General features: G+C 31.5%; 1 protein-coding gene across 2 annotated transcripts in view; it reads right to left on the minus strand.

Moving 5' to 3' along the window:
• The window catches only part of CADM2 (cell adhesion molecule 2), a 982,117-nt gene that overhangs the window by 127,847 nt on the left and 826,403 nt on the right, over window positions 1-27,867 (minus strand). For both annotated transcript variants that reach the window (XM_039878270.1, XM_039878269.1), the window contains exon 5: window positions 13,742-13,912. In XM_039878270.1, coding sequence (XP_039734204.1) covers window positions 13,742-13,912 — 171 coding nt within the window. The remainder of the gene's footprint in view (window positions 1-13,741; window positions 13,913-27,867) is intronic.

The raw sequence follows: 27,867 nt of genomic DNA on the forward strand, positions 1-27,867 counted from the left end.
GACCACCTTCTTACACCGTATATAAGAATAGACTCAAAATGAATTACAGACTTAAATGTAAGACCTGAAACCATAAAATTTCAAAAAGAAAAGATAGTAAATTCTCTGGTATTGCTAACAGTAATTTCTTTTCAGATATATCTCCTTGGGAAAGGGAAACAAAAGAAAAAATAAACAAATGGGACTACATCAAACTAAAAAGTTCTGTACAGCAAAGGAAACCATCAACAAAACAAAAAGATAACTGATGATTGGGAGAAAAAATTCTCTGATGATACGTCTGATAAGAGGTTAATATCCAAAATATATAAAGAACTCATACAACTCAACAACAACAACAACAACAAAACAATCCAATTAAAAAATGGGCAGAAGACCTGAACAGATATTTTTTTCAAAGAGGAAATACAGATGGACAATAGACATATAAAAAGATGCTCAAGGTTACTAATCATCAGAGAAATGCAAATTAAAATCACAATGAGATATCAGACACATGTCAGAATGGTTATCATCAATAAATCAAAGAACAACAAGTGCTGGTGAGGATGTGGAGAAAAGGGAAACCTCATACATTGTTGGTGAGATTGCAAATTGTTATAGCAGTTATGGAAAATTGCATGAAGTTTTCTCAAAAAAATTAAAAATGTATTTTTTGACCCAGTAATTGCACTTCTGGATATTTAGCCAAAGAAAACCAAAACAATTGGTAAAGATCTATGCACCCCGATATTCATGGCAGCACAATTTACAATAGCCAAAATATGGAAGCAACCTAAATGCCCATCAACAGATGATTGGATAAAGTAATATTCCAATACAATGGAATATTACTCAGCCATTAAAAAAAAATGAAATCCTACCATTTGTAACAACATGGATGGACTTAGAGGTTATTATGCTGAGTGAAATAAATCAGACAGAGAAAGATAAATACCATATGATTTCACTTATATGCAGAATCTAATGATCGAAAAAGAACAAACTAATCAAAAACAGACTCAGTTAGCATTAATGCAATGGCTAGGTGGAGAGCCAGAAGAGAGAAAGAGCAATCAGGGGGATCGCTTTATAAACTATGTAAATGTCTAACCAATGTACTGTATAGTTGAAACTAATAAGAAAATTAAATTAAAAAAAATAGTAAAATATATTGGCAAATTTAATTAACTACTGATTGTAATGTAAAAAAATAACCAATTTAGAGGCTAAAAAAGATGAAACTAAAATACTTGTGAATAATAATAGATTATTAGTGGAGGAGGAGGAAGGAGGTAAAGTTAAGATCCTTCCTTGATTTAGGAAAAATATAAGGAATAACTATATATGTATTAGGAAAAAATATGCAGTCAAGCAATAAATAATAAAGAGGAAAAGTAAAGAAAAAGTTAGAAATGCATAATAATAAAAAGTAAAAAAATAAACAGAAAGATAGAATTCTTGCTCACTCAGAAGAGTGACCATCTCTAGGGAAGAAGGGAAATCAGAAAACAGGCAGTTAAGTGGGGCTTCAAATTATATCTTAATGTTTTGAACATGAGATATGTACTAGATATCCCAGAATGTTAACAGATGTGGGTGGTAGATACATAGGTATTTATTATATTATTCTCTGTACTTTTTTGAATGACTGAAATATTGCAAAATGTAAAATAAGACCAAGGAAAAAAAAATTTAATTATCTCACTGTAAATTAATCAATTTCTCCTTTATCTAGCCCTGCTACTAAAGTTTAAGAGATATGACTGTTTTCCTAGAGTTGATATAACAGAGATCCCTGAAAAACAAGTATTTTTAAAAATTCAAATAAATAGAAATAGAAAAAAAAAGAAATATAAATTGGTAGTCATGGAGATATAAAGTATAGCATTAGAAATATAATCAGTGATATATTAATAACTATGTATGACGTCAGAGAGGTACTAGATTTATTGGGGTGACCATTTTGTCAGTTATATAGATGTCTAATCACTATGTTGTACACCTGAAAGTAATATAATAATGTATGCTAACCATAACTGAAAAATAAAAAATATATAATAAAATTAATTAAAAGAAGGGAATAGGTACAGTGATTAAGCTGACGGTCTTTAGGTTTCAAAAGCCCAAATAAAATTGTAATGCTAAAAAATTATTAATATGTAAAACTTTTTTTCTTAAGTATTATTTTTTTATTTATCTGACAAATTTAGAAAGAAGCCCAATTGCTATCAAGAGATAGATTAATAGACAAATATTGTTCTTTTCTTACTCAAAATTTTAAAAGCTTTATGAAGTTAGAAAGTAAAGATATCTCCTGTTCTATTTGAATGATTCAAGATCTGAATCAAAGTAATGATATTGATCCAGTGGAATGGATTGTCTATATCCTTAACGATTTTAGAAAAGAGAAAAGAGCTGTGGTGAAGCTACTATTAAATCATTCGATGGACAATTTTGAAAGCACAAGCTCTTAAAGCATTTAGTGTTAGTGGTTCAAAAACATTTATCCATCATTAAGAGTTTTGTAGATAAATAAAAATGTTTTAAATCAAATGTTTTATCAGATCAAACAAAAAACCCTTATCTCTTCTGTAGTCAAAGCAATACCACTGGAATTTAAGGTTATATAAAAGTAAGGTCTAACATGTTATAAATGATAACCAAATTGATAAATAAGAGAAGCAACTATAACCTAACATCTAATATTAGCTTACTGCATCATTCCAAATTATATAATATATTGAGTAAACAAAGAGCTTTAATGTAAAGTAGTAATCATTTACATTGCTTATGGCATTATGTGGATCTTTGGTTGAAAGGAAAATGCTATCCTGATAATTTTATTTGTCCACAAAAGAATTTTATACGAATATTTCTTAATGATTTATCTACTAAACTTTACATAGATCCTAAAACATGCAAGGTACTGTACTATTACCTATTTCTATTTCACTAGAATTGTTACATTGTAACATTATAACATTGTACAGTGTAACACCTAAAGCTCAAGTGTTTTCACAAATGGTGTTGCTGAGTGTTTTCTATAAGCTTAGGAAAGCTAGCTCCTTAGAGCAGAGATGATCTTTATATTGTTCCTTGGTTTATCCTTGGTTGTGGAATATTTCCTCGTACTGAAGTAAATTTTTGTTGAATAAATGAATAAGTAATGGCTTTTTGTAATTTTTTCCCCAACTACTAGTTAGAACCACAAATGTGTTATAAAATCAAATTTATTTGTCATAGCTTTTTTAAAATAATAGTAAAACATTGATCAAATACTTGATAAGTAATATAAATTTTTATAAATTCTCTATATACATTGGCTTATTGAATTACTTTATACAGCATACAAGGAAAGTTCTGTTGTTGACCTATTATAGAATGTGAAGTTGAGGCTCACAGAAGTTTCTTAATACAGTTACACAAACATAAATCACTTTAGGCAGTTTGATCTTCTCTCCCCTGATCTTAATCACATTTCAGTAAATTGATGTTTTCTGTTCTCTATTAGACTACGCTATGGATTGGTGCTTTGTAGTATGTTCGGTGTCCTCTGTTGTTCTTCAAAATCAACTCTTTCTCCATCTGGATGAATTGGAACCTGGCCCAAGATTTTCCTTTGTATCTATAGAATCTGGAAGTTGTACAACCTACCTGGCAATGTTACTGACTTCTATGCATAAGTTGTCTGCACATCAGTCCATCTGCACATCTTTTTCTTTTTCTTTTCTTCTTCTTCTTCTTCTTCTTTTTTTTTTTAACACTCTCACATCTCCCTCTCATATCTTTTTCCTCTTTGACAGATGAAAATATTATTTTGGGTGAAAGTAGTTAAAAGGTACAAACTTCCAGTTATAAGATTAGTAAGTTCTGGGGAGATTCTATACAGCATGGTAACTATAGTTAATAATACTGTATTGTATATTTAAAGTTGCTAAGAGAGTAGATCTTAAAAGTTTCCATCACAAGAAAAAAAATGTAGGTATATGAAGTAATGCATTTTATGAACATTATGGTAATCGTTTTGCAATATACACATATAACAAATCAGTATGTTGTATACCTTAAACTAATATAAGATTATATGTCAATTATATCTCAATAAAACTGAAAATATATTTAAAAATAAAATATAATCCCTTATCTTATTCATTACAGTATATCCTTCTCATGGATATATACCTGTCACTATGACTAACACGAAATATCCCCATGGCAAATTTGTATCAAGGGAAATTTTGAAATGTTTAAGTATTTTGCAGATGAAAGAGTTGTGATTCTTTGCCTTATAGCAATCTTCTTGCATAAAGGTTTCTGAACAAAAGAATTTATTTATCAAAGTTATGAAGAGCTCTTAATACTTACATTAACACTAATATTATGTAACAATTCATCTTTGTGAAGTCGTTTTGGAGTTTACTCTAAAATAGTGGTCATCAACTGGGTAAATTTTTCCTCCCAAGAATATCTGGCAGTGTCTGGAGACATGTTTGGTTGTTATAGTTTTGAAGAGAGGTAGAGAGAATACCACTGACATTTAGTGAGAAGAGGCCAGGAATGCTTCTAAACATCCTACAATGCACAAGACAGCCTCTGCACAACAAAGAATATCTAGCCCCAAAAGTCACTAGTGCCCTCCTCTGAAATATTTACATTCACTCTATACATCACCTATCTATCTCTTCCTTGTTACAAGAAATTGACAAGTATTAGAGAACTGTAAAATTATGTTCAATTTATATGGGGTGCTTGATCTTTTCTCATATCTTAGTTTACATATGTAATGAGGAAATGTTGAATACTCTAAGGCCATTATGATACTTTTCTGAAATAAAAAGCTATAAACTAAACGCGATCTGCACTTCAAGATGTACCACTTTTTATTAGGAGTAATGGGTTTATACACTAAAAGTCAATCAAAACTATTTCATCTGCAGCACTATCTTCTCTTCATTTTCTCTGTATAAAACTGACCTTTTCTAAGATGTCCAATCTATTTTCCCTGTTTGTAATTTGGCAGTTAAACTCTAATCTCATTTTCCTTTTAACTCACAACATTCTTTACATAATGCTCAAAACCATCAGGTACTTTTTTTTTTGACATTGTTAAATTCTTGTTAATTCTAGTGAAACATTACTTTTGTGGTGATCATTTATTTATTCAACAGATATATATATAATATAAATATAATATATATATATAAATTAATGTGTGTACAAGACACATTACTACTATTATTCAAGTACTATATACCCATATGAATTTTGTTCCCATAAGAAGAAAATTATATATCATTCAAACTAATGCAAAGTTTAAAAATATAAGCAATATAGTGCTCTGATGAAGTATTATGGCAATTATTTAGAAAGAGATTATGCATTTGTGTAAGAAACAAAGAAAGTTACCTAGAGAAGTGTCACTTAAAAACTTGTAGAAAACATAGTATTTGAACAGCAGTTTTTCTAAAGGGAAAAAAAAGGAGGGCTTTCAAGAAAGAGTTGAACAAAGGATTGATGTAGAGAAGAATATGTGCTATTTAGGAGGCATCTAGAAATACTATAAAGTGTAGGGCACCTTATCTTAAATGCTGACAGCAGCATTATAGGGGTTATGTTTTCAAAGCCTTGAATGTCAAGCTGAAGAATTTGAACATTAAGTTAAAGGCAATAAGAAACCATTTTAAGTTTTTCATTAAGTGAGTATAAGGCTCAGAATCAAGTTTTAGAAAGATATTTAGCTGTATGTAAAACTGAATGAATCAGGGAGCAATTAAAAACAAAACGTTTCTATTATAAAGCTTAGCCATAGAGAGATCTTGTGGAGAAGAAAAGGTAGCAGTAAAAATATATGTAATAAATGCTTCCATATTTTTTGTTTATATTCAAATTTATAAATTTCAATAATTGTAGTTCTGTAGTACATTATTTTAAATGCATTTTCTTTATATTCCATTTATTTTTTTACTTAATTTTAGTTTAAAATAATTGTTTCTTATATGTGGGATATAAACCTCAAAGTAAATGAACAGGGCAAACAAGCAGAGACTCATGAACGTGGACAATAGACTAGTGGTTACCAGAGGGTAGGTGGTAGTGGGGAAGTAGATGGAATAAAAGGGGTCAAATATGTAATGCAGAAAGAAATCTAACTATGGGTGGTGAACACACAATGTAATGTATATATGTTCCTTACTGTTGAATTGTATGCCTGAAACTTACTGCATTTCATTAATCAATATCACCATAAAAAATGAAAAAAAAGTCTCAAATATTTTATTCTAGTTATTAGAATAACTATAAAATATTTAGCAATAAAGATATTTTTTAATTTATAAATTTATAATTAAAACAATGAAATAAATAAAATTTAGAATTTTATCAAAGAAAACTCTCCTGTACTATTGACCTGATATGGTGACATAAAATGCAATTTTGATTTGATAATGTTGATAGAGTTAGTTGTGCTTTGGAGAGAAGACAGAAATTCAACTAGTCGATAGCTTCAACACTGGAGATGGAGTACTTAGGAAAAGCCATCAAGAAGGTTACTTGTCAAATTTCATCACTAGATAGGACATTTTAACACTTCAGAAAGCGCATTAAAAAAATAAAAAGCCTTGATAGCATTATTTAAAGGACACAATAAGAAATCAGAATTCATTGTGTTTCTAAACTTTTTCAAGCTGTTTATATTTTTGATGATATTTTAAAGAAACATTCATGAAATAGGTTGCTTGTGGAGATACAAAAAGAAGAGAGGAAAGGAATGGTTACAAAGAAAGCAAAGGAATGGGAGAAGGTAGGGAGATGTGTGGAAAGGGGAAAGAGAATATAGTCAATAATGTTGCGAAGAGTTTGTGACAGGTGATCACTAGAATTGGTGGAGTGATCACATTGTAGGGTATAAAAATGTCAATTCATATTGTACACCTGAAACTAATATAAGCAATATAAGATTGTATACCAACTATACTTACATACCTAAATAAAAAATATAGTAAACACAGGTATGTAAAGTATAGCATAGGAAATATAGTCAGTAATATTATAACTATGTATAGTGCCAGGTAGATCACTTTATAAATTATATAAATGTCTAACCAGAGTGCTGTTAGACATTTGTGAATTATATAAATGTCTAACCAGGGTGCTGTTAGACATTTATATAATACACCCAAAACTAATATAAAATAATATTAAATGCCAACCTTAATTGAAAAATAAAAATTGAAAAAATAATAAACAATGAAATGAACATATTAATACAAAGTTGTTTTAGGTTTTACAAATCTGCCATGGGATAGCCTAAGTATTCAATGTTTATTTAACAAAAACATACGACAATAATAGACAATGCATAGGTTAAGTCAAATGTGATAACAACATAAAACTATACAACTTGATGTGAAAGTTTTTATCTCATTTCCTGTTAGTCAATTAGTCAATTAACAGGTGTTTCTTTTTTTATTTCATGCAATACTAATCTTTCAAATGGCCCCTTTTACATGTCATTTTGGTAAATATGAGAAAGTCCAAAATCAGCATCATCATTCAGTCATCATCATCATCATCATCATCATCACAATAATAATAAAAAAGTAATTACAAAAATAATTCTTAAATTTAATGGCATATTTTAAAACATACTTAAATTGAGAAAAGTCAAATAAAACAGTAATTGCATAATTATAGTAGGTAGTTTCCATGAAATTTCTCCTTTAGGATGAGGACATTTTATTTTTAGCTTTTATTAATGAAAAAAAAAAACTTTTAAAAATTGTTTTTATTTTCCTGATATCACCAGATTCAAGTTTTATAAAATCACAAAGAAAACAATGTCTTTTTACACTTTTTACCTATTTCACAGGTTCCCTGTTTGTATTTTTAAGCTTTCTCATTCTCCTTCACAATGCATAGGACTTATAGAAAAGTATTTGCTAAATATCTTTGCTTCTTAAGGAATAATATATTACTTTCTTAATAATAATAATGATAATGATAAAAAGCCAACACTTGTAATACATTACCTGATTTAATCCTTACACAAAATATGAAGCAGATATCTGTTCCAGGTGAAGAAATTAAGGCTTAAAGTGACTAGCATGAAGTCATAAAAAGGAGCTTGAGTTCTAAACTAGACCTATCTAACTTCAGAATTTGAACTTAAAAAAAAAATGCAATATTGATTTTCAAGGTCATGTCGTATTCTAAATATATTTTGCTTAAAAGTTTATATTTCATCCCAGAGATTGTGAGCCTGTATTTGGACACCAAACATTGTGTAGTCTTGTAAAAGCAGAGCCCATCCATATATACAGGCACAGCTTACATACCGCCTCAAAGAATTGATGGACTTCGATCGCCACCCACCAGTGTGTCAGCATTCTAGATTTGAATCCAAAACTAAATCACAAATTACAAAATCTTAGGTATCACAAAAGAAAACTGAAAAGGTATTTCAGAGGGCAGAATAAAACTTTCTATAGTTCTGTAATAATTTCTTAAATCACCAGCATTATTCTTAAAAATATAAATAAAATGTTCCCTCCTAAAAAAAAAAATGCAAGGCTAATTTTTAATATAACATTAGAGTCCAATGACCTCAATTTAAGTTTTTGAGTTTCTTTTTGAAACTTCTGTTTTTTAAAAAATATATTTTATGATTTTTATTTTTAATTAGAGGTGCTCCAAAAAAATACAAAGAATAATTTTATTTTAAAAAATAGATATGCAATTATCCTGCCTTGCAATTATGACATGAAAACATCAAACTCTTTAATAAATTTAAAATATATTATAGAATTATAATATATTATAGAGTGATGTAAAATTTGTCTACTTTGGCATTCTATGAATTACTTCACCATTCACTCATTCTTAGTTCATTGATTATCCCCAACTATGCTAAAAAGAATGACATAAGAAAGTGAAAGTATGATAAAGTCATCTAGAATGTTGGTGTTCAATATAGTAATGACTCTTCACATGTGGCTATTTAAATGTAAATATATCAATCAAAATTAAATAAAATTTAAACTACAGTTCCTTAGTCACAAGATCCATATTTCAAGTGCTGAGTAGCCAGCCACATGTGGCTAGCTATTAGCTACTATTTTAGGACAGATATAGAATGTTTCAATCACCGTAAAAAGCTCTATTAGACAGTGCTGGTGTGGAAGGATTATACAAGAGTGATAGATGAATTCTATATAAAATGTGTTTTACCACACATACACACACACACTTAAAATTTGGGTTCTTAGTTAACCATATTGGCAGTTCAATTCCATGGTATTAAATGTATTCTTAGAATACTCATTCTGAAAAAAATGTTCTAATCTGCCTCTTGCGTTTTTTATTTTCAATTACAATTGATTTTTTTAATGTAATTTTGTCAATGTCACATATAGAAAATAAATGTTCAGTTATTTTCATCTTTTCTGTTTTGTGCATAGCTTTTTCTGTTAGTGCAGATACATTATTCTTACTGAGAATTAAATAAAATCTGACTCTTATAATCTGTTCTTCTAAAAATTAAACAAATAAAAAGTTATTGTTTCCAAGAGAGCTGTATAAAAACAGAAAGATGAATTAGAATTTCCATTTATAGTGTTTTCTTCCACTGCTCAGGTGCAAAGCACGCTGTTACCTATTATGTGAAATTTGCAGGCATTGGGGTTCACAGTGAAAAGTCTACATTTTCTTAAATTTCAAGTTAAAAAAACTCTTCCATCATAGCATTTGAAAATTTATGATTAATATTTCATTTAAAAAATGAATTTTGCTGTGATATAATTAATAGACTGAGTCCTTCTAAACTCTATATCATAGGGTTATAGAGTTAAAACATTAGCCCTAGAAATATAATTATTTTTGACATTTTTTTCATTATGCTCCTTGACACTATGTGGTCATCACTTACTTTTTATTTCTCATTGAACTTGTTTTTCCACAATAGCACAGGATTTTAATTTCAGTTGTAGTTATAACTTTCCATTAATGTAAGAATATAATTTACATGTGTCACTCGCCACAGAAAACAATATCTTTTTTGTTCTGGGGGTTCAAAATGCTAAATATTTCTCTATTTGGGCCAATCTTTGCAATTATCCATAAGAATGTAGTAAAACAATGTGGAAATCCTAAATTTATGTCCCATAAATTCTAAACTAACCACCTTCTTTCTTTTCCAGTTCTTTCTATTTTTCTCTATTTGCACCTGGGGAAATTTCTACATCATGAATGTTGTGCATATGCACCTAAGTAGATCCATGATCTGCTGTCTCTGGAAACAACTATGGAGATGCTTTTGTCACTATTCTTCATGAAGACCATACCCAATTTGCTCAATTTGCTCTAATTTAGATGCAGACTATTGCTAGATGCCCTCTCTTTACACTCCACTCCTCATTTCATCTCTGGGGAATGTTCTGCATTCCTAAAGGAACGTTCAACATTATCATTAGTTAGTTTTAATTAACTTCACATACTTGAATGATGGTATGCTAGATGCTAGGAAGAATAATTTAAACAGATCTGGTCTCTGCCTTCTAGCCACTTACATATTAAACCATGATAGAATGAGTTGTTATTTTTAATTGGCCAAGAAGTATAACATTTTTCATGTAAAACTTTCTAAAAAATTAGGTAATTCAATTGCCTTCCTCCATAAAGTTTGCTTAATAATGCATACAGAAATATGGTGAACGGCTAACAATGTCCGGGAAGTATATATAGTTTCATTTGGGACTCCCAAGAAAGTAAAAATGACTTTGGCATCTGACAATTGGCATCTGACAGCTAAGCTGAAATATTTTCAACGATTCTCTAGAATCTAAACAACAATCTGATGAAGTCACTCTGTGACTGTGGAGTGGAATAAAACAAAGGCAAGTCTATTCCATGACCAGGTCTGAAATAAGATGGAGACCAGGACATTCAGCAACCACAAAAATTAACATCATTAACTACTGCATATGTATGGTAGCAAATCTAGTCTTGCTCAAATGTTTTTGCTTTCTAGGTAAAAGTTACCAACATATTCGTTATTAGGTTGTCCCTAATTCAGACAGCTCCAATCCAGAGCCCTCTTTAGAATATTCAAGATAAGCCCAAATACAATAACAAGACTGCTAACTCTTTCTTACCCACACTCAGAGATTCATCTGGTATGCCTTCTCCTTTGCGATAGCACACTAAATAAATCCACTTCTTCTAGACTACTGGTAGGTATCTGATGATCTTTGGCTGGTGTTCTTCAACATTCCTATGATTCAATTCTTATTATTTTCTTATATTATATGCTGAAAATTACAGTTAAATTAGTAATCAAATATTATTTTTAAACGATCTTACTTGGCTTTATATGTAAGTGAAAAAAAGTTTAAATTAAGATGCTGATGATCTGGATTCTCTCAACAACTTTCCATATTTTGAAAGATAAGTTGATAAAATAAGTAGAAAAGAGAAAGTCCTACAGAATGAATATTTTTGTCTCCCTCACATCCATATGTTGAAACTTAATCTCTAATGTGATATTAGGAAGTGGGGCCTAAGGAGGTCATGATTGAGATTAGTGCCCTTATAAAAGAGAGGCTAGAGAGCTCCTTAGCCCTTTCTGTCATGTGTGGACATAGAGAGATGATAGCCATCTATGAATGAGGAAACAAGTCTTCACCAGATACTGAATGCACCTGAAACTAGATCTTGGATTTCTAGTCCCCAGAACTATGAGAAATAAACTTCTGTTCTTTATAAGCCACCCCGTCTATGGCAGTTTTTTATAAAAGCCTGAACTAAGGCAGCGATACACATCAGTTGAAATTTTATTAAATGTCATGAACTTGACTTAAATTGTCTAGTTTGCTTCTCTTTCTTATATTCGAATCTTAAGGAGTTTCAATAATTGTCCCAAGGTTTTATTGCAAATAAATGTTAAAATTTGGAGATTATCTAAGTTTGGGCTCTAAGATATGCTTGTTTCTGAATCTGCTTCAATAAGAACAAGAATAAACTTAATGAAACTAATGTAATATAATTGAAAGTTTTTAAAATTATAATTTTAATAACTAGAAAACTAAGAATTAGGAAACAATGAGCAATAATTAAAAATCATAATCAGGTCGACATTTTCTCTATCAAAAAAGAAAAGTCTAGTATCCAGTACTTCGATCTTTTCTCATAACCCCCTCTCTACTTTTCTCATAGTCCACTTCCCTCTGGTCTCACTTATATCTTTGCTCTTCCTAGAAACAGAAACAATAAAGTATGCTCCTACCTCACGGCCTTTATACTTGCTCCTCCCTCTCTTTGTGTGTAAGTGTATGTGTAATATTCCACACATATATTATAACACACACACACACACACACACATACACACACACACACTTTCTTTTACCCTTATTCCCACATCTCCAATTGCATTTCTTATCACCACCCCTGATTTATTCTTTTCCCATAGAACTCGCCACATAACATGCTGTATGTTTTATTTATTTATTTTGCTTTTCTGTCATTCCTGCCTAGAATAGATGCTATAAGAAAACTGGAATTTGTTTCTGTTGGTGGTGGTGGCGGTGGTTTTGACACTTGGAGACAAGCTTGATTTGTTTTGTTGTTGTTCTTTTTTGGTTACTTACATAACATCAATGATCAAAACAATGCCTGTTACATCATAGGTTCTCAGTAAGTTCTTGTTGAATAAATAAATGGAAAAAAAAAATGTAATGAGGCATACTAGAAGACCAGTACTTAGATTTAACATTTTAGGATTTAATGTAATTTTATCTCACATATATTCTAAACTTAAGCTACAACTTACCACAAAAGCAAAGAAATAATCTCTAATATTTAAAAAAAAAGATCAAGCAACCCAATTCGGAAATATCATTTCCCGTTTTCTACATTTTTTTCTTTCTACATTATCTTATTTCAATTCATTCACTTTCATTTTGATAAATATTTATAGATTGCCTAGCCCAAGGACGTTGCTAACAAGTAAAAATGCCACAATCACAATTTGCTAGCTGTGTGACTCTGCCAAGTAAATCAACCTCTAAATTTTTGGTGCTTTCACCTGTAAACTGTGGTTAAAGAGAGCAACTATTTGTCAGGTTGTTATGTTGATGCCCTAACATGAATTATATGAAATGAAACAATACAAGCAAAACGTTTAGCACTGCCTCTGGTCTATTGGTGTCATCTAATTAATATTATTTTTATCACTTGCAAATAATAATGATGTTGATGAAGAAAACATAATAGATATGCCCTTGAAATCAGACAGACTTATAGGGAAGGAAAAAATAGACTAAATTTCAAAGCATAGATTGAAAGCTTCATTTTCCATGTAACAAAGTTAATTTTATACGATAAAACTCATCAATGTCCTTCTCAGATTCCCAACTCTCTCTGATTCTGAATTACCACTTTCTCACCCTCAACCCCATATGCCCACATACATCAAACCACCATTCGGAAGATAATTAGGAGTTTTAACTTTTTTATATACCCTTTATTTTTATAAATATATCCTTTATTTTTCGTTCTTGTTTATAATGATATGCAGGCAAGCACTACTTTCCTTTGAATATGATCAATACTATTGAGGGTAGTTTTTCTTCATTTTGCTGTAGATTTTGCCGCAGATTTTGTCGCACATTTTCTGTAACTTCAAATAATTTTGAAATGATTTCAAATGTAGATGAAGAGATTTGATGCCAAGGTAAAGGAGGAGGGAGGGAGGGACGTTTACTTACAGTGTATTTCTAGCACCTGCATCGCCACCTGAGGAGTGGCATTGAGGGATTCGTGGTCTACTCTGCAGATGACCGCCACGCCGTCGTCGCTCCGGTCCACTCGGAAGTCCAGTGTGCTACTGACAGTGAAAGTCTTGCGATTTGCATCCTCTTCTTTTAAATATTTTACATCTGAAAATACAATATAAACTTTAAAATTCTGTGATATTCTCTTTTTAAATATAACAGGTTCCATTTACTCGAGTCTCCTATTGGAAGCACATCCTCCCTAGGTTTATCGATTTTTTTTTTTAAGCAAGTATTGATTAGTTTAACATTTAATCATTTTAATCTGACAGAATAAAAAAATGACTACTTCAAAAATAAATTTGAAAAGTTAAATATAGAAATAATAGAGTGGAGCATAGCACTTTTATTCAAGTGCAAGATTTTTTTTTTATACTCTACTTTGAAAAATCAGACCATTTTCCAATATTAATCTCCCGTCTTTAGATTTCAGTTTTATTAAAGAATAATTCTCTGAACCACAAGCACAGTTGGGAAGATTCACAACTATCCGATTATGACTAAAAGAAAGTACAATGTATTCAAGCTAACTTTAACATGAACAATGTGAGGTGAACATAATTGCCAAATAATATCTAAGGTGTGAAAGTTGTCATTATTGGTCAAAAAAATTAAGAAAAACTGTCATCTGAATGAAAATACTTCCCTCAAAATGGGAATGCACTTATTGATACTTAAATTTAAACTTCACGATTCCGATTCATTATTAAATGATGTATTTAGGGTTTATTTGTTGTCTGTAGAAAAGAGGTTTAATAATATTTTCATTTAATTTGAAATTTCTCAAGTCTAGAGTAGCTAAGAACAGGGCAATTTTAATAAATTAGAAATCAAAATCAGACTAATGTTAAGATATCATGGTAACAAGGTCTTAAATATAGTTCAGGGAAAAGCCATTATGTTTTCTTATGCTTACATTTAAAATGAACAATGATATTTTCAGAAAGAGTTCTTTTGCATAAAGTACATAAAATATTTTATTTTACCAGATATTAAATAATTTATTTTTAAAATATGTTGACAACAAATTAATGTAAGCTCAGCTTCTCCATTTTTGTGCTCTACACAAAGATTTAACTTTTAAATAATATCGAATTTGATATATTTGATGGGTAGATATATTTGCATGGTCTATTGAGTTTTATCTATTGCCAGAGAAGCATAATTTTCTTATTGATTGATTTTTTAAATAAAAATAAAATAAATATCAGTAAAGGATAAAACTAGCTAAATGTTCTGTCTTGTTTTTGAAAATGTATGTTTATGATTGTGTTCACAAATTAGAAAAAATTATCTAATTAAGATTTTTATCACAAAAAAATATTTTACCTAATATGATCAGTTTTCAGAGTAAGGACAATCTCTAACATTTGGGAAGGTAGAAAGGGTATAGAAGTCTTAATTCTGTCTTTTAACTATAAATCAGACAGGATACAAATTTGCCATAAACATGCGTCTTATGAAATATCTCATTTTTGCTAACCAAAGTCCGTTCTGAGATTTTTACATTTGAAAATTAGTTTCAACCTTAGTTAAAAAAAAATATTAAAGTAAAAGATAAAATTATTTTTAGTCAAAATATATTAGGATATGTACAGATGCATTTAGAATTCTTTGCTACATTAAAAAAATTCTGAGACTCTAACTTTTCAATGTTTCATAGATTTATACAAAATGTTGCCTCAATTTTTAGTTTTCTACTTTTTCCTATAAATCTGTTTAATGTTTTCTTGTTCATATCGCTAAGTATAGCATTGTTAAGAAAATTTAAATCTTGACAAACTATTTTTATAATTGCTTTAAAATATATGAAAAAATATTCCAAAATATTTCTGGTAATTGTTTAATTTAAATAACAGCTGCATTTTAAGAACCCACACATCTACTTTATTTAGCAATTTCCGCTTCCTTTACAAAAGTATCATTTAATGTAATAGTATTTGGACACATAATTCTGGTAGCAATTGTATACAACAAAATTTTAATGAGCATCATTCAAATATAGTAAACAAAAGTATAATTTGTTTCTTTCAATGTTAGTTTATGTGGAATCTTATATGGTTACTCAAAGGCATAAAAGAAAGAGGAAAAAGCATTGAAAAGAGCGAATCATCATATCTTTTCCCATATTTTATGCTGACCACTTCCTCTCCAGACAGTAAATAATACTTAAAAGTTTCTCTATTTTTACTTTCTAGCTTCATAAAATAACTGATGTGTTACACTATTATAGAATCAATAGAAAGTTTTTTTTAATATTGTACAGTTAATTCACTGAATCTTGTTTCATGTTCTGTCTTGCGTTAGAAAATTTCCTTTTCTTCTTTGTCATGTCATTACTTTACTTTGTGATCTAGAGCAACATTTCTAAAACTGGAGTATGCATACTAATCACCTTGGATCTTATTAAAATGGATCTAATTTAAATATGTTATGAGATGGATCCTAAAAGTCTGCCGCTGGCTCCTGAACCATATTTTGGGGAACAAGGGTGTAGTAGATACATCGACACCAGAGATGCAACCAAAGGTAAAGAGAGAGTATTGAAATATTGGGACTTATTCTACACACCTACCTTCCTTTCTTCCTTCCTTCTTTTCTTCCTTCTTTTCCTCTTTCCTTGCTTCTTTCCTTTCTTCCTTTCACCTTCCCTTCCTTTCTTTTTTATCCCTCCATTTTTCCTTCTTTTCCTCTCTCCCTTTCTCCTTATCTTTCATTTTATCTCTCTTCTCTTTTCCTAAGATTCCATTCTACCTTTGCTATTTTTAAATATACATTTCTTATTTTTTCTTACATTTTTCAAACTATGTATGTCATATATAATGCATTGGTGCAATGACTAGCAAAAGTTGAAGGCAAATAAAAAATAGAAGAATTTGTAGGATTACTTTCCTTCATAACTCTGCAGCAATCTCTTTACCTTTCTCTAAAAATGATTCTAGACATTTAAGTACTTGTTATTAAATAATTAGAATAGTGCTTGCATTTTGTAGGTGGTGGTTGAAAATAGTCTCATTATATTATTGTATTTACATTGTTTATATTAGAAATTTCCTATATTAAAAAAGTTTTTTTTTAATCTCTCTAGAAACATTTCTTAAGTATACTTCTCAATAAACATTATTTGCTAAACATGTGTTGGTGACGTCTCAAAAATATATACCAGTTTTGACAGAGGAAAGATGGTAGAGTAGGTGAACACTATGCTTGCTTCCTCTCAAATCACAACTAAACTACAAAACTGCCACTTTTGAGAGTCACCTGAAGTCTAGCTGAACAGATGTCCTACAACTGAGGACACATAGAAGACAGCACCTCAAGACTGGTAAGAGGGACAGAGACGGGGGTGGTGGTGAGGGTAGCTGTCTCCGCACCTGAATGTGGCGGTTGAGACCTGGGAGGGATATCTTGGTTGAGGAGGTCCCCCAGAGAAGCAAAGACTCTCAGCTCCACACCGTGATCCTGAGCCCAGGGTTCCAGTGCCAGAAAGAGAAGTTCCCATCCATAATTCTGGCTATAAAAATCAGCGGAGATTGTGGCTGAGTGAGACAAACTGTGGCTGGAGTTGCAGATGTTACTTTTAAGAAACCCATGCACAGGCTTATTCACTGACCTACTCACTTGCTCTGAACTTCAGCATTGGAGCAATTGCTCGAAAAGCACCAGAAGCATACAGAGAGGAACTTAATTGGCTTCAGGGTAAGGATTGAAGGAGCAGCTTTCTCCCACATAGAAGTGCTAATAGAATCCATAGTTTCTTTGCTGAGCCTTCCCCCATCTAGGCATGCAGATGCAGGCCCCTGCCATATCTGAGTCTCCATCAACCTGGCTAACACTGGTTGCCCCAACTAGTGATTCCCTGAGACCCCATCCCACCTAACTCCAGCGTGTAGGCCAACCCAAGACACGTCAAGTGGCTTTTCAATAGAAATAGCCTGTCTTGGCTCATTCCTAAAATCTTTCCTAAAATCTCTCAAAGGTGCATGAAAACCAAACAAGCAGCATCTTGCCTCAGCATGCCCTGTACCACTTGTTGAGCAACTCCAAGTTTGGCACTATCAGAAGCTGAACTCGATTCATGACTTGGTCTCTTGAGGCATCTCCAAGCCCAGTGCTGGTGATGGCCATCTGTGGATTGCTTGGTGACTCGCGTCACCACGGGCAGGGCACAGGCTGCGGCTGACTTGGCCTGAGGCTGGATCCCTCCCTGGAGGCCCCAGACATGGCATGTACAGTAGCAGGTTTCTATGGAGCCATAGCACCACCCAGGCCTGTATCCAAGGATGACACACCTGAAGGGCAAACTGGGCAGGCGCCAGAGCCCTGCTAAAGTGAATCCTGCTCCTTAGGATCAACGCCTCACCAGCCAGTCCTTATAACCAATCAGCCCAAGAGTATATCCTCCTGCAAGATGTGCAAACGGTAACAAAGGCTCAACTTCAACAGGAGGGCACACATAATCCATAAAAGAGACACATCTGGAGTGCCTGGTTCAGGTGACCAGAAAAGATTGTGCTACTGGGCCCAACAGGACACCTACTACATAAAAACACTCTTCTGAGACCAGGAGACATGGAACCCTTCCTAATATATAGAAACAAATACAGAGAGATAGCCAAATGGGGATACAAAGAAACATGTCCCAAACAAAAGAACAGAACAAAGCTTCAGAAAAAGAGCTCAACAAAAATGGAGAAAGTAATCTACCAGATACACAGTTCAAAACACTGGTTCTAAGGATGCTCAATGAGCTTAGGAGAAAAAAAATAGATGAGCTCAGTGAGGACTTTAATAAAGAGATAAAAAACATTAAAATGGAGATCGAAAACATAAAAGAGAACCAGTCAGAAATTAATACAATAACTGAAATAAAGAATACATTGAAGAGAATCAATGGTAGAATAGACAAAGTAGAAATTTGAATCAGCAATTTAGAAGATAAGGTAGGAGAAAACACCCAATCAGAATAGCAACAAGACAAAAGAATTTCTTCATATTAGGATAGTTTAACTGGTCTCTGGGACAACATCAAGCATACCAACATTTTCATCATAGGGGTACCAAAAGGAGAAGAATGAAAGCAAGGAATTAAAAATTATTTGAATAAATAATGATAGAAAACTTTCCTAACCTGGTGAAAGAAATAGACAGACATACAAGCCCAAGAAGTTCAGAGAATCCCCAAAAAGATGAACCCATCAGGTCCACATCATAATTAAAGTGCCAAAAGTTAAATACAAAAAGAGAATCTTAAAAGCAGCAAGAGAAAAGCAGTTATTTACCTATAAGGGAGCTCCCATAAGATTGTCAGTTGATTTCTCAACAGAAACTTTTCAAGCCAGAAGAGATTCACACAAAATCTTCCAAGTGATGATAATCCAAGACCTACAACCAAGATTACTCTATCCAGCAAAGCCATCATTTAGAATCGAAAGACAAAGAGCTTTCCAGATAAGAAAAAGCTAAAGGAGTTCATCACCATCAAGCCAGTATTATAGTAAATGTTGGACAAATTTCTTTAAAAAAAGGAAAAAAAGAAAAAAATACATATAAATAATAAAGCGAAAATATCTATATATATATATCTAGTAATATACACATAACATAGTTACTTTAAATATAAATAGACTAAATGTTCCAATCAAAAGAGAGGGTGGTTAAATGTATAAAAAAAACAAGATCCTTTCATAAGCTGCCTATAAGAGACTCACTTCAGATTAAAAAATACACACAGACTGAAAGTAAAGAGATGGAAAAAGATATTTCATGAAAATGGAAACAAACAAACAAACAAACAAACCTGGGATAGCAATACTCATACCAGAAAATTAGACTTTCAAACAAAAGCCATAACAGAGACAGTGAAGGACCCAGTAATCCCACTTCTGGGTATTTATTTGAACAAACTCAAAACACTACTTTAAAGGGACATAAGAACTCATATGTTTACCACAGCATTATTTACAATAACCAAGATATGGAGATAAGCTTAGTGCTCATCAATAGATTCATGGATAAAGAGGTGGTACATATATACAATGGGATAGTACTCAACCACAAAAAATTACATCTTGCCATCTGCAACAGTATGGATAGACCTAGAAGATATTGTGCTGAGCGGAATAAGTCAGATGGAGAAAGACGAATACCATATGATTTCACGTGTACGTGGAATCTAAAGAACATAAGCAAGGAAACAAAACAGAAACAAACTCATAGATACAGAGAACATTTGATGCTTGCCAGATGAGAGAAGGGTTGGGAGGAAGGGTAAGTGAAAAAGGGAAAAGGATTAAGAAGTACAAATTAGTAGTTACAAAATAATCGTGGGGATGTAAACTTGAGCATAAGGAATATAGTCAATATTGTAATAACTATGTATGGTGTCAGATGGGTAATAAATTTATTTTGATGATCACTTTGTAAGTTATATAAATGTCTAATCACCATTTTGTACACCTGAAGCTAATATAATATTGTATGTCAACTGTAAATTAAAAAAATAAAAAATTAAAATGAAATATATTTATTTATATATATATATACACAGCTATACACACATAAATATCAGTTTTTATATTATGCATCTTTATGAGACTTGGATTGTGGAATAGCAATCTGCTGATATTTAAGATTTTATATTGTCTATCTCATCAAGAGCAATGGTGGGAGAAAAATGGCAGATGTAAGTGTGAGTTAGACTGCCGAAGCCTCCCAAATCAATAAGTTTAAAAGTCCTGAGTCAGTTTAGCCAAAGAACAACAAAAAAAAGGTCTTGTGAACTTCTTTACATCCAAATCTTTTTATAAAATTTCATATTTTAACAGACACCTCCACATTTGTCTTCCCAAATTTATAATATTAGTCACCTGCCTCTATAGATTTGTAATTTCTGACCACTTTTGGACTAGATTTTTAGAAAGATAATCTTCTAAAGTGAAGTCCTCGAGAAGCTGCCTTGTTCTCATAATTTTCCTAATCACTCTGAGCAGTGCAATATGAACTATTCTGATATTTTTGTTCCCTTCACTTTTGTATTTTACAAACAGACCTAGAAAGAGATAGTCTCTTTTTTTTTTTGCCTTTTTTAAAAAAATTAAATTTATTTATTTATTTTAATTAGTTTCAAGTATACAGTACATTGGTTAGAGATTTATATAGTTCATAAAACGATCCCCCCCGCCCCTCCCTGCCAATTGCTCCCTCCTTCCCCTAGCCCTCCATCTAGCTAACATATTAATGCTAAATGCATTCCCTATGCTGTGCTCCCCATCATTGTGACCATCTATCAATAACTAATTTGTACTTTTTTAACACTTCACCCCATTCTCCCAGCCCTTTAAATCCCCTCCCCTCCATCCATCAGCAAATTGCCCACTATATTTGTGAGTCTGTTTTTGATTAGTTTGTTCTTTTTGTTTCTTAGATTCCGCATATAAGTGAAATCATATGGTATTTATCTTTCTCTGTCATTTTTATAAAGGAAAACCCTGTCCTGCATCCTGTGGTGGCCCTCTGGATCAGACTTGTACCTAAAGTGGGCCAATTTCCTTTTTAATCCATTGTAAGGTCATTAGACCACCCTGGGAATAAGACAGGACTTAAAAACAGCTTCTGCCTTGTTCCCAGTATTGAAAAGGCCATATAGTCTCGTCATCTGGGAAAATCTCTTAGAGATCATGTAAAATATAATGATTTCTTTTGACCTATTTCAGTCTTCCATTCTCTGGCTATCCACCACCATCACTGAAGGGTCTCAGTGTGTACCCCAGATATTGATGCATATATAGAATTTTAATTTTACTATTATTTTCAGAGCTGGGGGATTTAAATGTATTTTTTGATGGATCAGATGATAATTTTAGTAGAACAATTCAAAGAATTTATTCTGAATCCATCCCACTGCTATTAATGGTATTTTGATTGTTTGACATCATTTTTAGTAAGCTAGCTATATGTCCCATTACCATAGAGAGGAGGAATTGTAAGCATTATATGAGATAAATTGGCGTTATCATCAAAAAATTTGGAATGACCATAATAGACAACTGGGTATGTTATGAAATTACTGCTTAAAAGAAGTTCTATAGATCAACATTTCTAAAATAAAATACATCATTTTTAGAAGATAACCAATTTTCTCACATTTTTTTTAACTGACATAAAGTAACTATGCCTGGTTAACTCACTCAATAACTTAGATGCATGTTTTAAAACCAGTTTGTGTTAGAAGAAATGTCAATATTTTTCTCCTTAAGGTTAAGTATTCAAAGGTATTTTACAAAACATTTTTCTTTAATAATGAAGTAAGAATTTCATTTTATATTTATTTTAAACTTTCTCCAGACCAAACATATTAAAGCAAAGTCTTACATGGTAGAACTTTAAATTCTGGTAACCACTATCACTTTGTCACTGGAGAAGACTGCAAAACAAACTCTTGAGGCAAATTTCATCATCGCTCACTAGTACTCCTTCATACAACTCCAATGTGAAAGGAGTATATTTTTTAAAATTCTCATTGTACTCCTCTTTTATATAGGATGCCAGTCATAATGCTATTTTTTCAAGCTATGGCTCCACCATTAACTGGCAACACAAACTGTTTTACTTGCAAGGAATTTTACTGAAACTCAGTGTTTGTTAATAGATTTCAAAAGCTTAGATGAGCAAAATAATAACATTTGTGGAGCATTAATAAAGAGAGGTATTACATTTATTTAAATATCCTAAAATCTCTTTCTCTCTTGATTTATTCAGATAAGCAGAATGTTATACTTTTTATCAAGTTTTACTTAAGTGTTATTCCACAGGTCTGCATTCAAAGGTACTATGAATCTTGCTCTATATAATCTAGAACTAACTCAATTCAGTATATATGCATACACACTCTGAAACACGTTAATTCAGAGAGAAACTCTCCCCTGACTGTCAATACCAGGAAACATTGACCTTTTTTGTACACTTGGCTTGTGGTCATAATAATTAACTGATCCTATCTCTTTCTTTGACGTAGCTGAAAAGTACTAATAATAGTTTGTGATTTATCATTGGCAAATGAAAAAGGCCTTATGAAAATAATTTGCTTACTGATTTCACTTCAGTGTCATCTTATTTTTCTACACTAATCTGGCTGCTGCTCTATATTCGATAACATTAGTTTTATACTAATCAGTGATTTTTGTATTTACACAGATCATTGCAGAACCAAATAAATTACAAGAGTTACATTACCTCAAAAACCCTGGAACCAGTTCAAAACAATATTTAAATATCTATTAAGATTTAATATTTTAGAATGCTAAGAACAATATTGCTCAGTCTAGGAGAACAATCAATAAGGAGTAGAGTCACTTTATTTGAACATTATTAAGGTAAAGTTTCACTCAAATGATTGATTAAGCCAACATTTAATTATCTATTTAGTTTTCTGTGACTTAGAAGAATACTCAGAACTGGGTTGCCCAATCCAGGAGAATATCTGGTAAAGAAGACAGTCACCACCTTTAACAATTATTAAAGTCTGAGACTGTTTTAACTCAAATGAGTCATTCATTCTGTATGTGAAAACCTTGAGCTCTTACCACGTGTTTGATACCATGCCAGATTCTGTATAAAAGGTTACATGAAGAAAGAAATTCTAGTCTAGTGAAGGAGACAGATACGTCAATATATTATTTAAATATTTTAGAAGGATTATTAGTATGTTCAAAATATCAAAGAGAATAATAGTTTAAGTATTAAAGTGTTAAGATCAGGTCTACAATCTGATCCTCACCCCATTAGATATCTCTTTGAAAGGGGTGTCAAAGATAGACTATTTAGTAGAAATATGGTTACTCAGGAAATTAGTTAATAATTGTGATAGTCCAAGAGAGAGATTAACTTATCCTCAGGAAAATCTTCTTTATTTTTATTATCACTTTCTTTGAATAGTCAGCAATATAAATATCTTATTATTTCTGCATCATTAATATAATGAGCTAAAAAGCAATATTTGTCAGTTTCAACAAGGTCTTCCTTTTCTGTTTTACAGAGCTCATTTATGAACTGTGAAGATATATTTTGCATAATTTCTGGACACTTTGGACTTAATTCACACTCTACCATTTATTCATAAATACAAAAACCCAAAAAGAGGTAGGGCAGGGAAGAAATAGGAGTCATTTGCAAATCTGATTCCAGACCACAATAGTGTATTAAGGAATCTTTTATATTTTATATCTAACAGATTTACAGTCATAAAATCTAAAAATTATCTCTATATGTGAAAATAAATTTGTAATCCTCTATAGTGTCTGTATTTGATGAATCTGATTGCATGATGTCTGCCAGAACCAAGTTTGCCTTTTAATAAGAAATCTTCTTTCTATGTAGTTTATTTTGCTCATTAATTACCATATTTTGTAATATGTGACCCCAGACAGGTGTGATTAAACCTGAAGAGGAACGTGACTCCACAGTGCCTAATCTACAAGCAGCAAGCATAAAATGTTATTCTCAAATATAAACAATGTAATTAACTAGTCTGTTTCATGTTTTCTATCATACATTTTAATAGCAGTAGAAGAACATGAAGAACTCAGTAAAATGGAATCTAAAAAGATATATTTGAGAGCATATGCATATGCATACACAATCATACTCATATCTCACGGGTGGTCTTTGGACAGAAATGATTTAGCAAAACTAATGAGAGAGCTGGATTCATGAAGTAGAGAGCTGGATTCATGCAAAATAGAGGAAGAAGCAATTAGCTGGTTGCAGTTAGAGACGGAAAGGAGCTAAATCAATATGATGCTAGTTCATCAATGAATTCTTTATATTCAGAGAATAACCTTTAGATTATAACTAAGTTTTTTGATACTCCTTTCACTTGGCAATGGTCAGGAAAACCTTACAATAACCTCATTTCCCTCGAGAGTAAGTTGAGTTAGCCTCAGTGCCATTAACCAAAAGTGTGAACATGAGAGGTCAACTTTTACTTGTAACCTCTTCTACAAAAAGAATTTATATTTCCTGCATTACTTTTTCTTAGGCTGGATCAAAAAGATTATACCATCTGAGAAAAAAAAAATGTATTCCCTGATTCTAAGCCATATGCCTGAGGGTGGTCACTATATTTGTGTAGATTATAATGTCTTTTCATCTCTTGAAGATTAAAAGATATATGATGTTATATCAAAAAAAAAGTTTTATCTCAGGCTCCCCAAATGATAAAAAATGTCAGAATATTTTTAAAAATTCCATTCCTTAAACTCTATGAGAAAGAAAATAAAAATATCTATTCTTTTGAGCAAACTCCATAAGCACCAGCAAGTATGACTCCTTTGCCACGGTCCAGCCACGACAGGATCCAGGGGGCCCCGAAGGTGGGCGTCAGTGCGGGAGACAGTCGACTACACAACTCAGAGGCGGTCTGACACTGTTCCGTTTTATTGTAATTTGAGTACAACTTTTATACTTTTTATTTTGGCATTTGATTATACTTTGTAGTTAAGGTAGCAGAGAGTTAAATTTCTGTGGTTAGGCGAAGCAGAAAAATCTTCTAGAGTATATTATTATTAATGTTCATGATTAACTAGTACATTTTTCTCTCAATCATTAGAACAGAACTACCTGAAGGAACAATCTAAACTTTTAATTCTTATATCTATTACGTAAGATACAGTTTGATTTAAGTAAAGGTGATAGATAGATGTATTCGTAACAGCAAACATTGGCTTATGGGCAGACATTGTTCTTCTTTCTGCCTGAAGAAATCTTTTAAATGCTATTTGATTTATGCTATATCTAAAGTTCAAGCTGAACCTTTCTCATAGCTGTTCAAAAGTTTCCTTAGTGAAGTATTGAGGAAAATATTTATAAAAATCAGTTGTACAAAGCTGCTTTCATAAGCTAAGTTTCTGTTCCTTTGTTTTTTAAGCACCAAGGAGGTCCTGACCTAGCCAGCCTTTCTATGAAACTTAAACTACTATAAGGCACATGAATTCCATCTTTATTCACTATACGTATACTATCTTTATTATAAGCTCCTGTATAAGGCAAAGGAAGATCAGGTAATCTTTTCATATTATTAGCCCCCCTAGGTGGATACCAGAGTTTTCTATTTATCCACTAGGCCACAAAAGGAGGCCCTTCCATAGTAGGCACAGGCTTATGAGTAAATTTCTTATCCTTTACTAATTTTTCTACTAACTGCATGCGAACAGGAGTATAAACTGGTTCTAGTAATTCAGCTTGTTATAATTTATTCATAACATCTTTAAGAGGCGCGTCAAAAGGAATTTCTCTTAATGATTGTTCACATAAAGGGTTTACGCATTCTGGATACGTCAGGGTGACTAGAACTGATTCCATACGTGGGGAATTTACTGTTTTTTCCTCAGAGCCAATTTTGAGGAAATCCATTTGTACAGCTTTTACACTTACTAGAATTTGTGCTACCCAAATTCCCCCTATTAATAGGATCATTTCTAAGAAACCAATTATCCCTAAACACATGACACATCCTCATTCTTGACGATGCATTCCTTGAAGCCTCTGTCCCCATCTCCGGACCTTGTCATGCAGTAGGGTAGAAAGAGGACACAGCACTCCTTTCAAACATTTATGATGATGTAGTTCTAGTCATCAATTTATTTCATGTAGAATTTAGTGCATGTAAGAAAAATCAACATGTGTTTCATTTACCTTTTGTGAAAATGAATCATTTGCATCAGTAAAACATTTGTATTAAAATCTTAGCTTTCTGAATGCTATAATGTTTCTCTGTACTATGTACTAGCATAGTTTTATTGATTACTTTTCAACAGGTTTTCTTGCTTTCTGAACAACATAACATTGTAAAATTCCAATTACCTACTAGGACATTCACAAGTTTCAATGTAATTCATACATTTGTAAAATAAAAGATAATTTGGAATTTAAAATTTGTTTTTCTCTTTATCTCTTTTTTTTTCCACTATTTTTTCCCTCTCTACTCCCCTCTCGTTATTTCTCTCTCTCTCTCTCTCTCTTTTTTCTTCTTCTCTTTCTTTTTTTTTCTCTCCAGGCAGGCTTAATTTTTATACTTCTGTAGAGTTTTCATACCTAGATTTAAGACAAAGTCTGAAAAATTATAGATGCTTAATAAGTATGTTTTAAATTAATTAAAATAATGGCTATTTCAGTCAGGTAAAGCATTCCTTCTTTTCCTTCTAGTAAATAGACTCATTCCATGTCAGTGTGTATAATTTGGGGCAGTTTTGTCAATATGTCATTATTTTTCTTTATAGTGGATGTCTTTTTAAATTGTTTTATCATCACTTTCTTGAAAAATTAAAGATGTTATTAGCCAAATCTCTGATTAAGTGAAGAGTTTTTGACTTGTAACATTGCAAAAGCTAAAGACAGATTATCAAAGATTGGCAATTAGACATACTAAATCTAAATAAATAATTTTTATCAGATTCAGTTCTATTGTTTTGTTATATATTTTCCACTTTCTTGACTGCTATGGATTATCACTATTATCTTTCACTCACATCTATATATACACTAAATTTGCTTATTTATCCCCTTTACTATTTTCTATAGGCATAGTAATCTTTAGTGTAGCCCAACTAGATCAAAATTCCACGTGCCAGAAATTCCTAAAGATGAGAGTTCAGATATATTTAACTATAGATAAAAGAAGGAGGAGGAGGAAAAGAAGAAGAAGAGAAAGAGGAGGAAGAAAGAATATTGCCAAAATTATTAAGAAAAAAAACTAAATTAAAAAATAACTACATTAAAAATATATCAAACTATTAAGCTATTAAAACATTTTCTTATTCTTACATGATCTTTTCATATAAAGTTTATAAAAATGATGAAGAATATAATTAAAATTATCTATAATTACAAAGAAAAAATTATAAAAGTTTCATCACCTGTAGAGAAAAAAAAATAAAAATTTGAATATAAAATGGTCAAGAAGAGAAATACAAATTTAGTCTATAAAAAGAAATGTCAGAGAATGAGAGACAAATGAATTTGTAAGAATAAATAAAGGAAGATATTTCAAAGATGATATATTA

The sequence above is a fragment of the Pteropus medius genome, unplaced genomic scaffold (genome assembly GCF_902729225.1).
Source record: "Pteropus medius unplaced genomic scaffold, Ma_sr-lr_union100, whole genome shotgun sequence".
NCBI lineage: Eukaryota > Metazoa > Chordata > Mammalia > Chiroptera > Pteropodidae > Pteropus > Pteropus medius.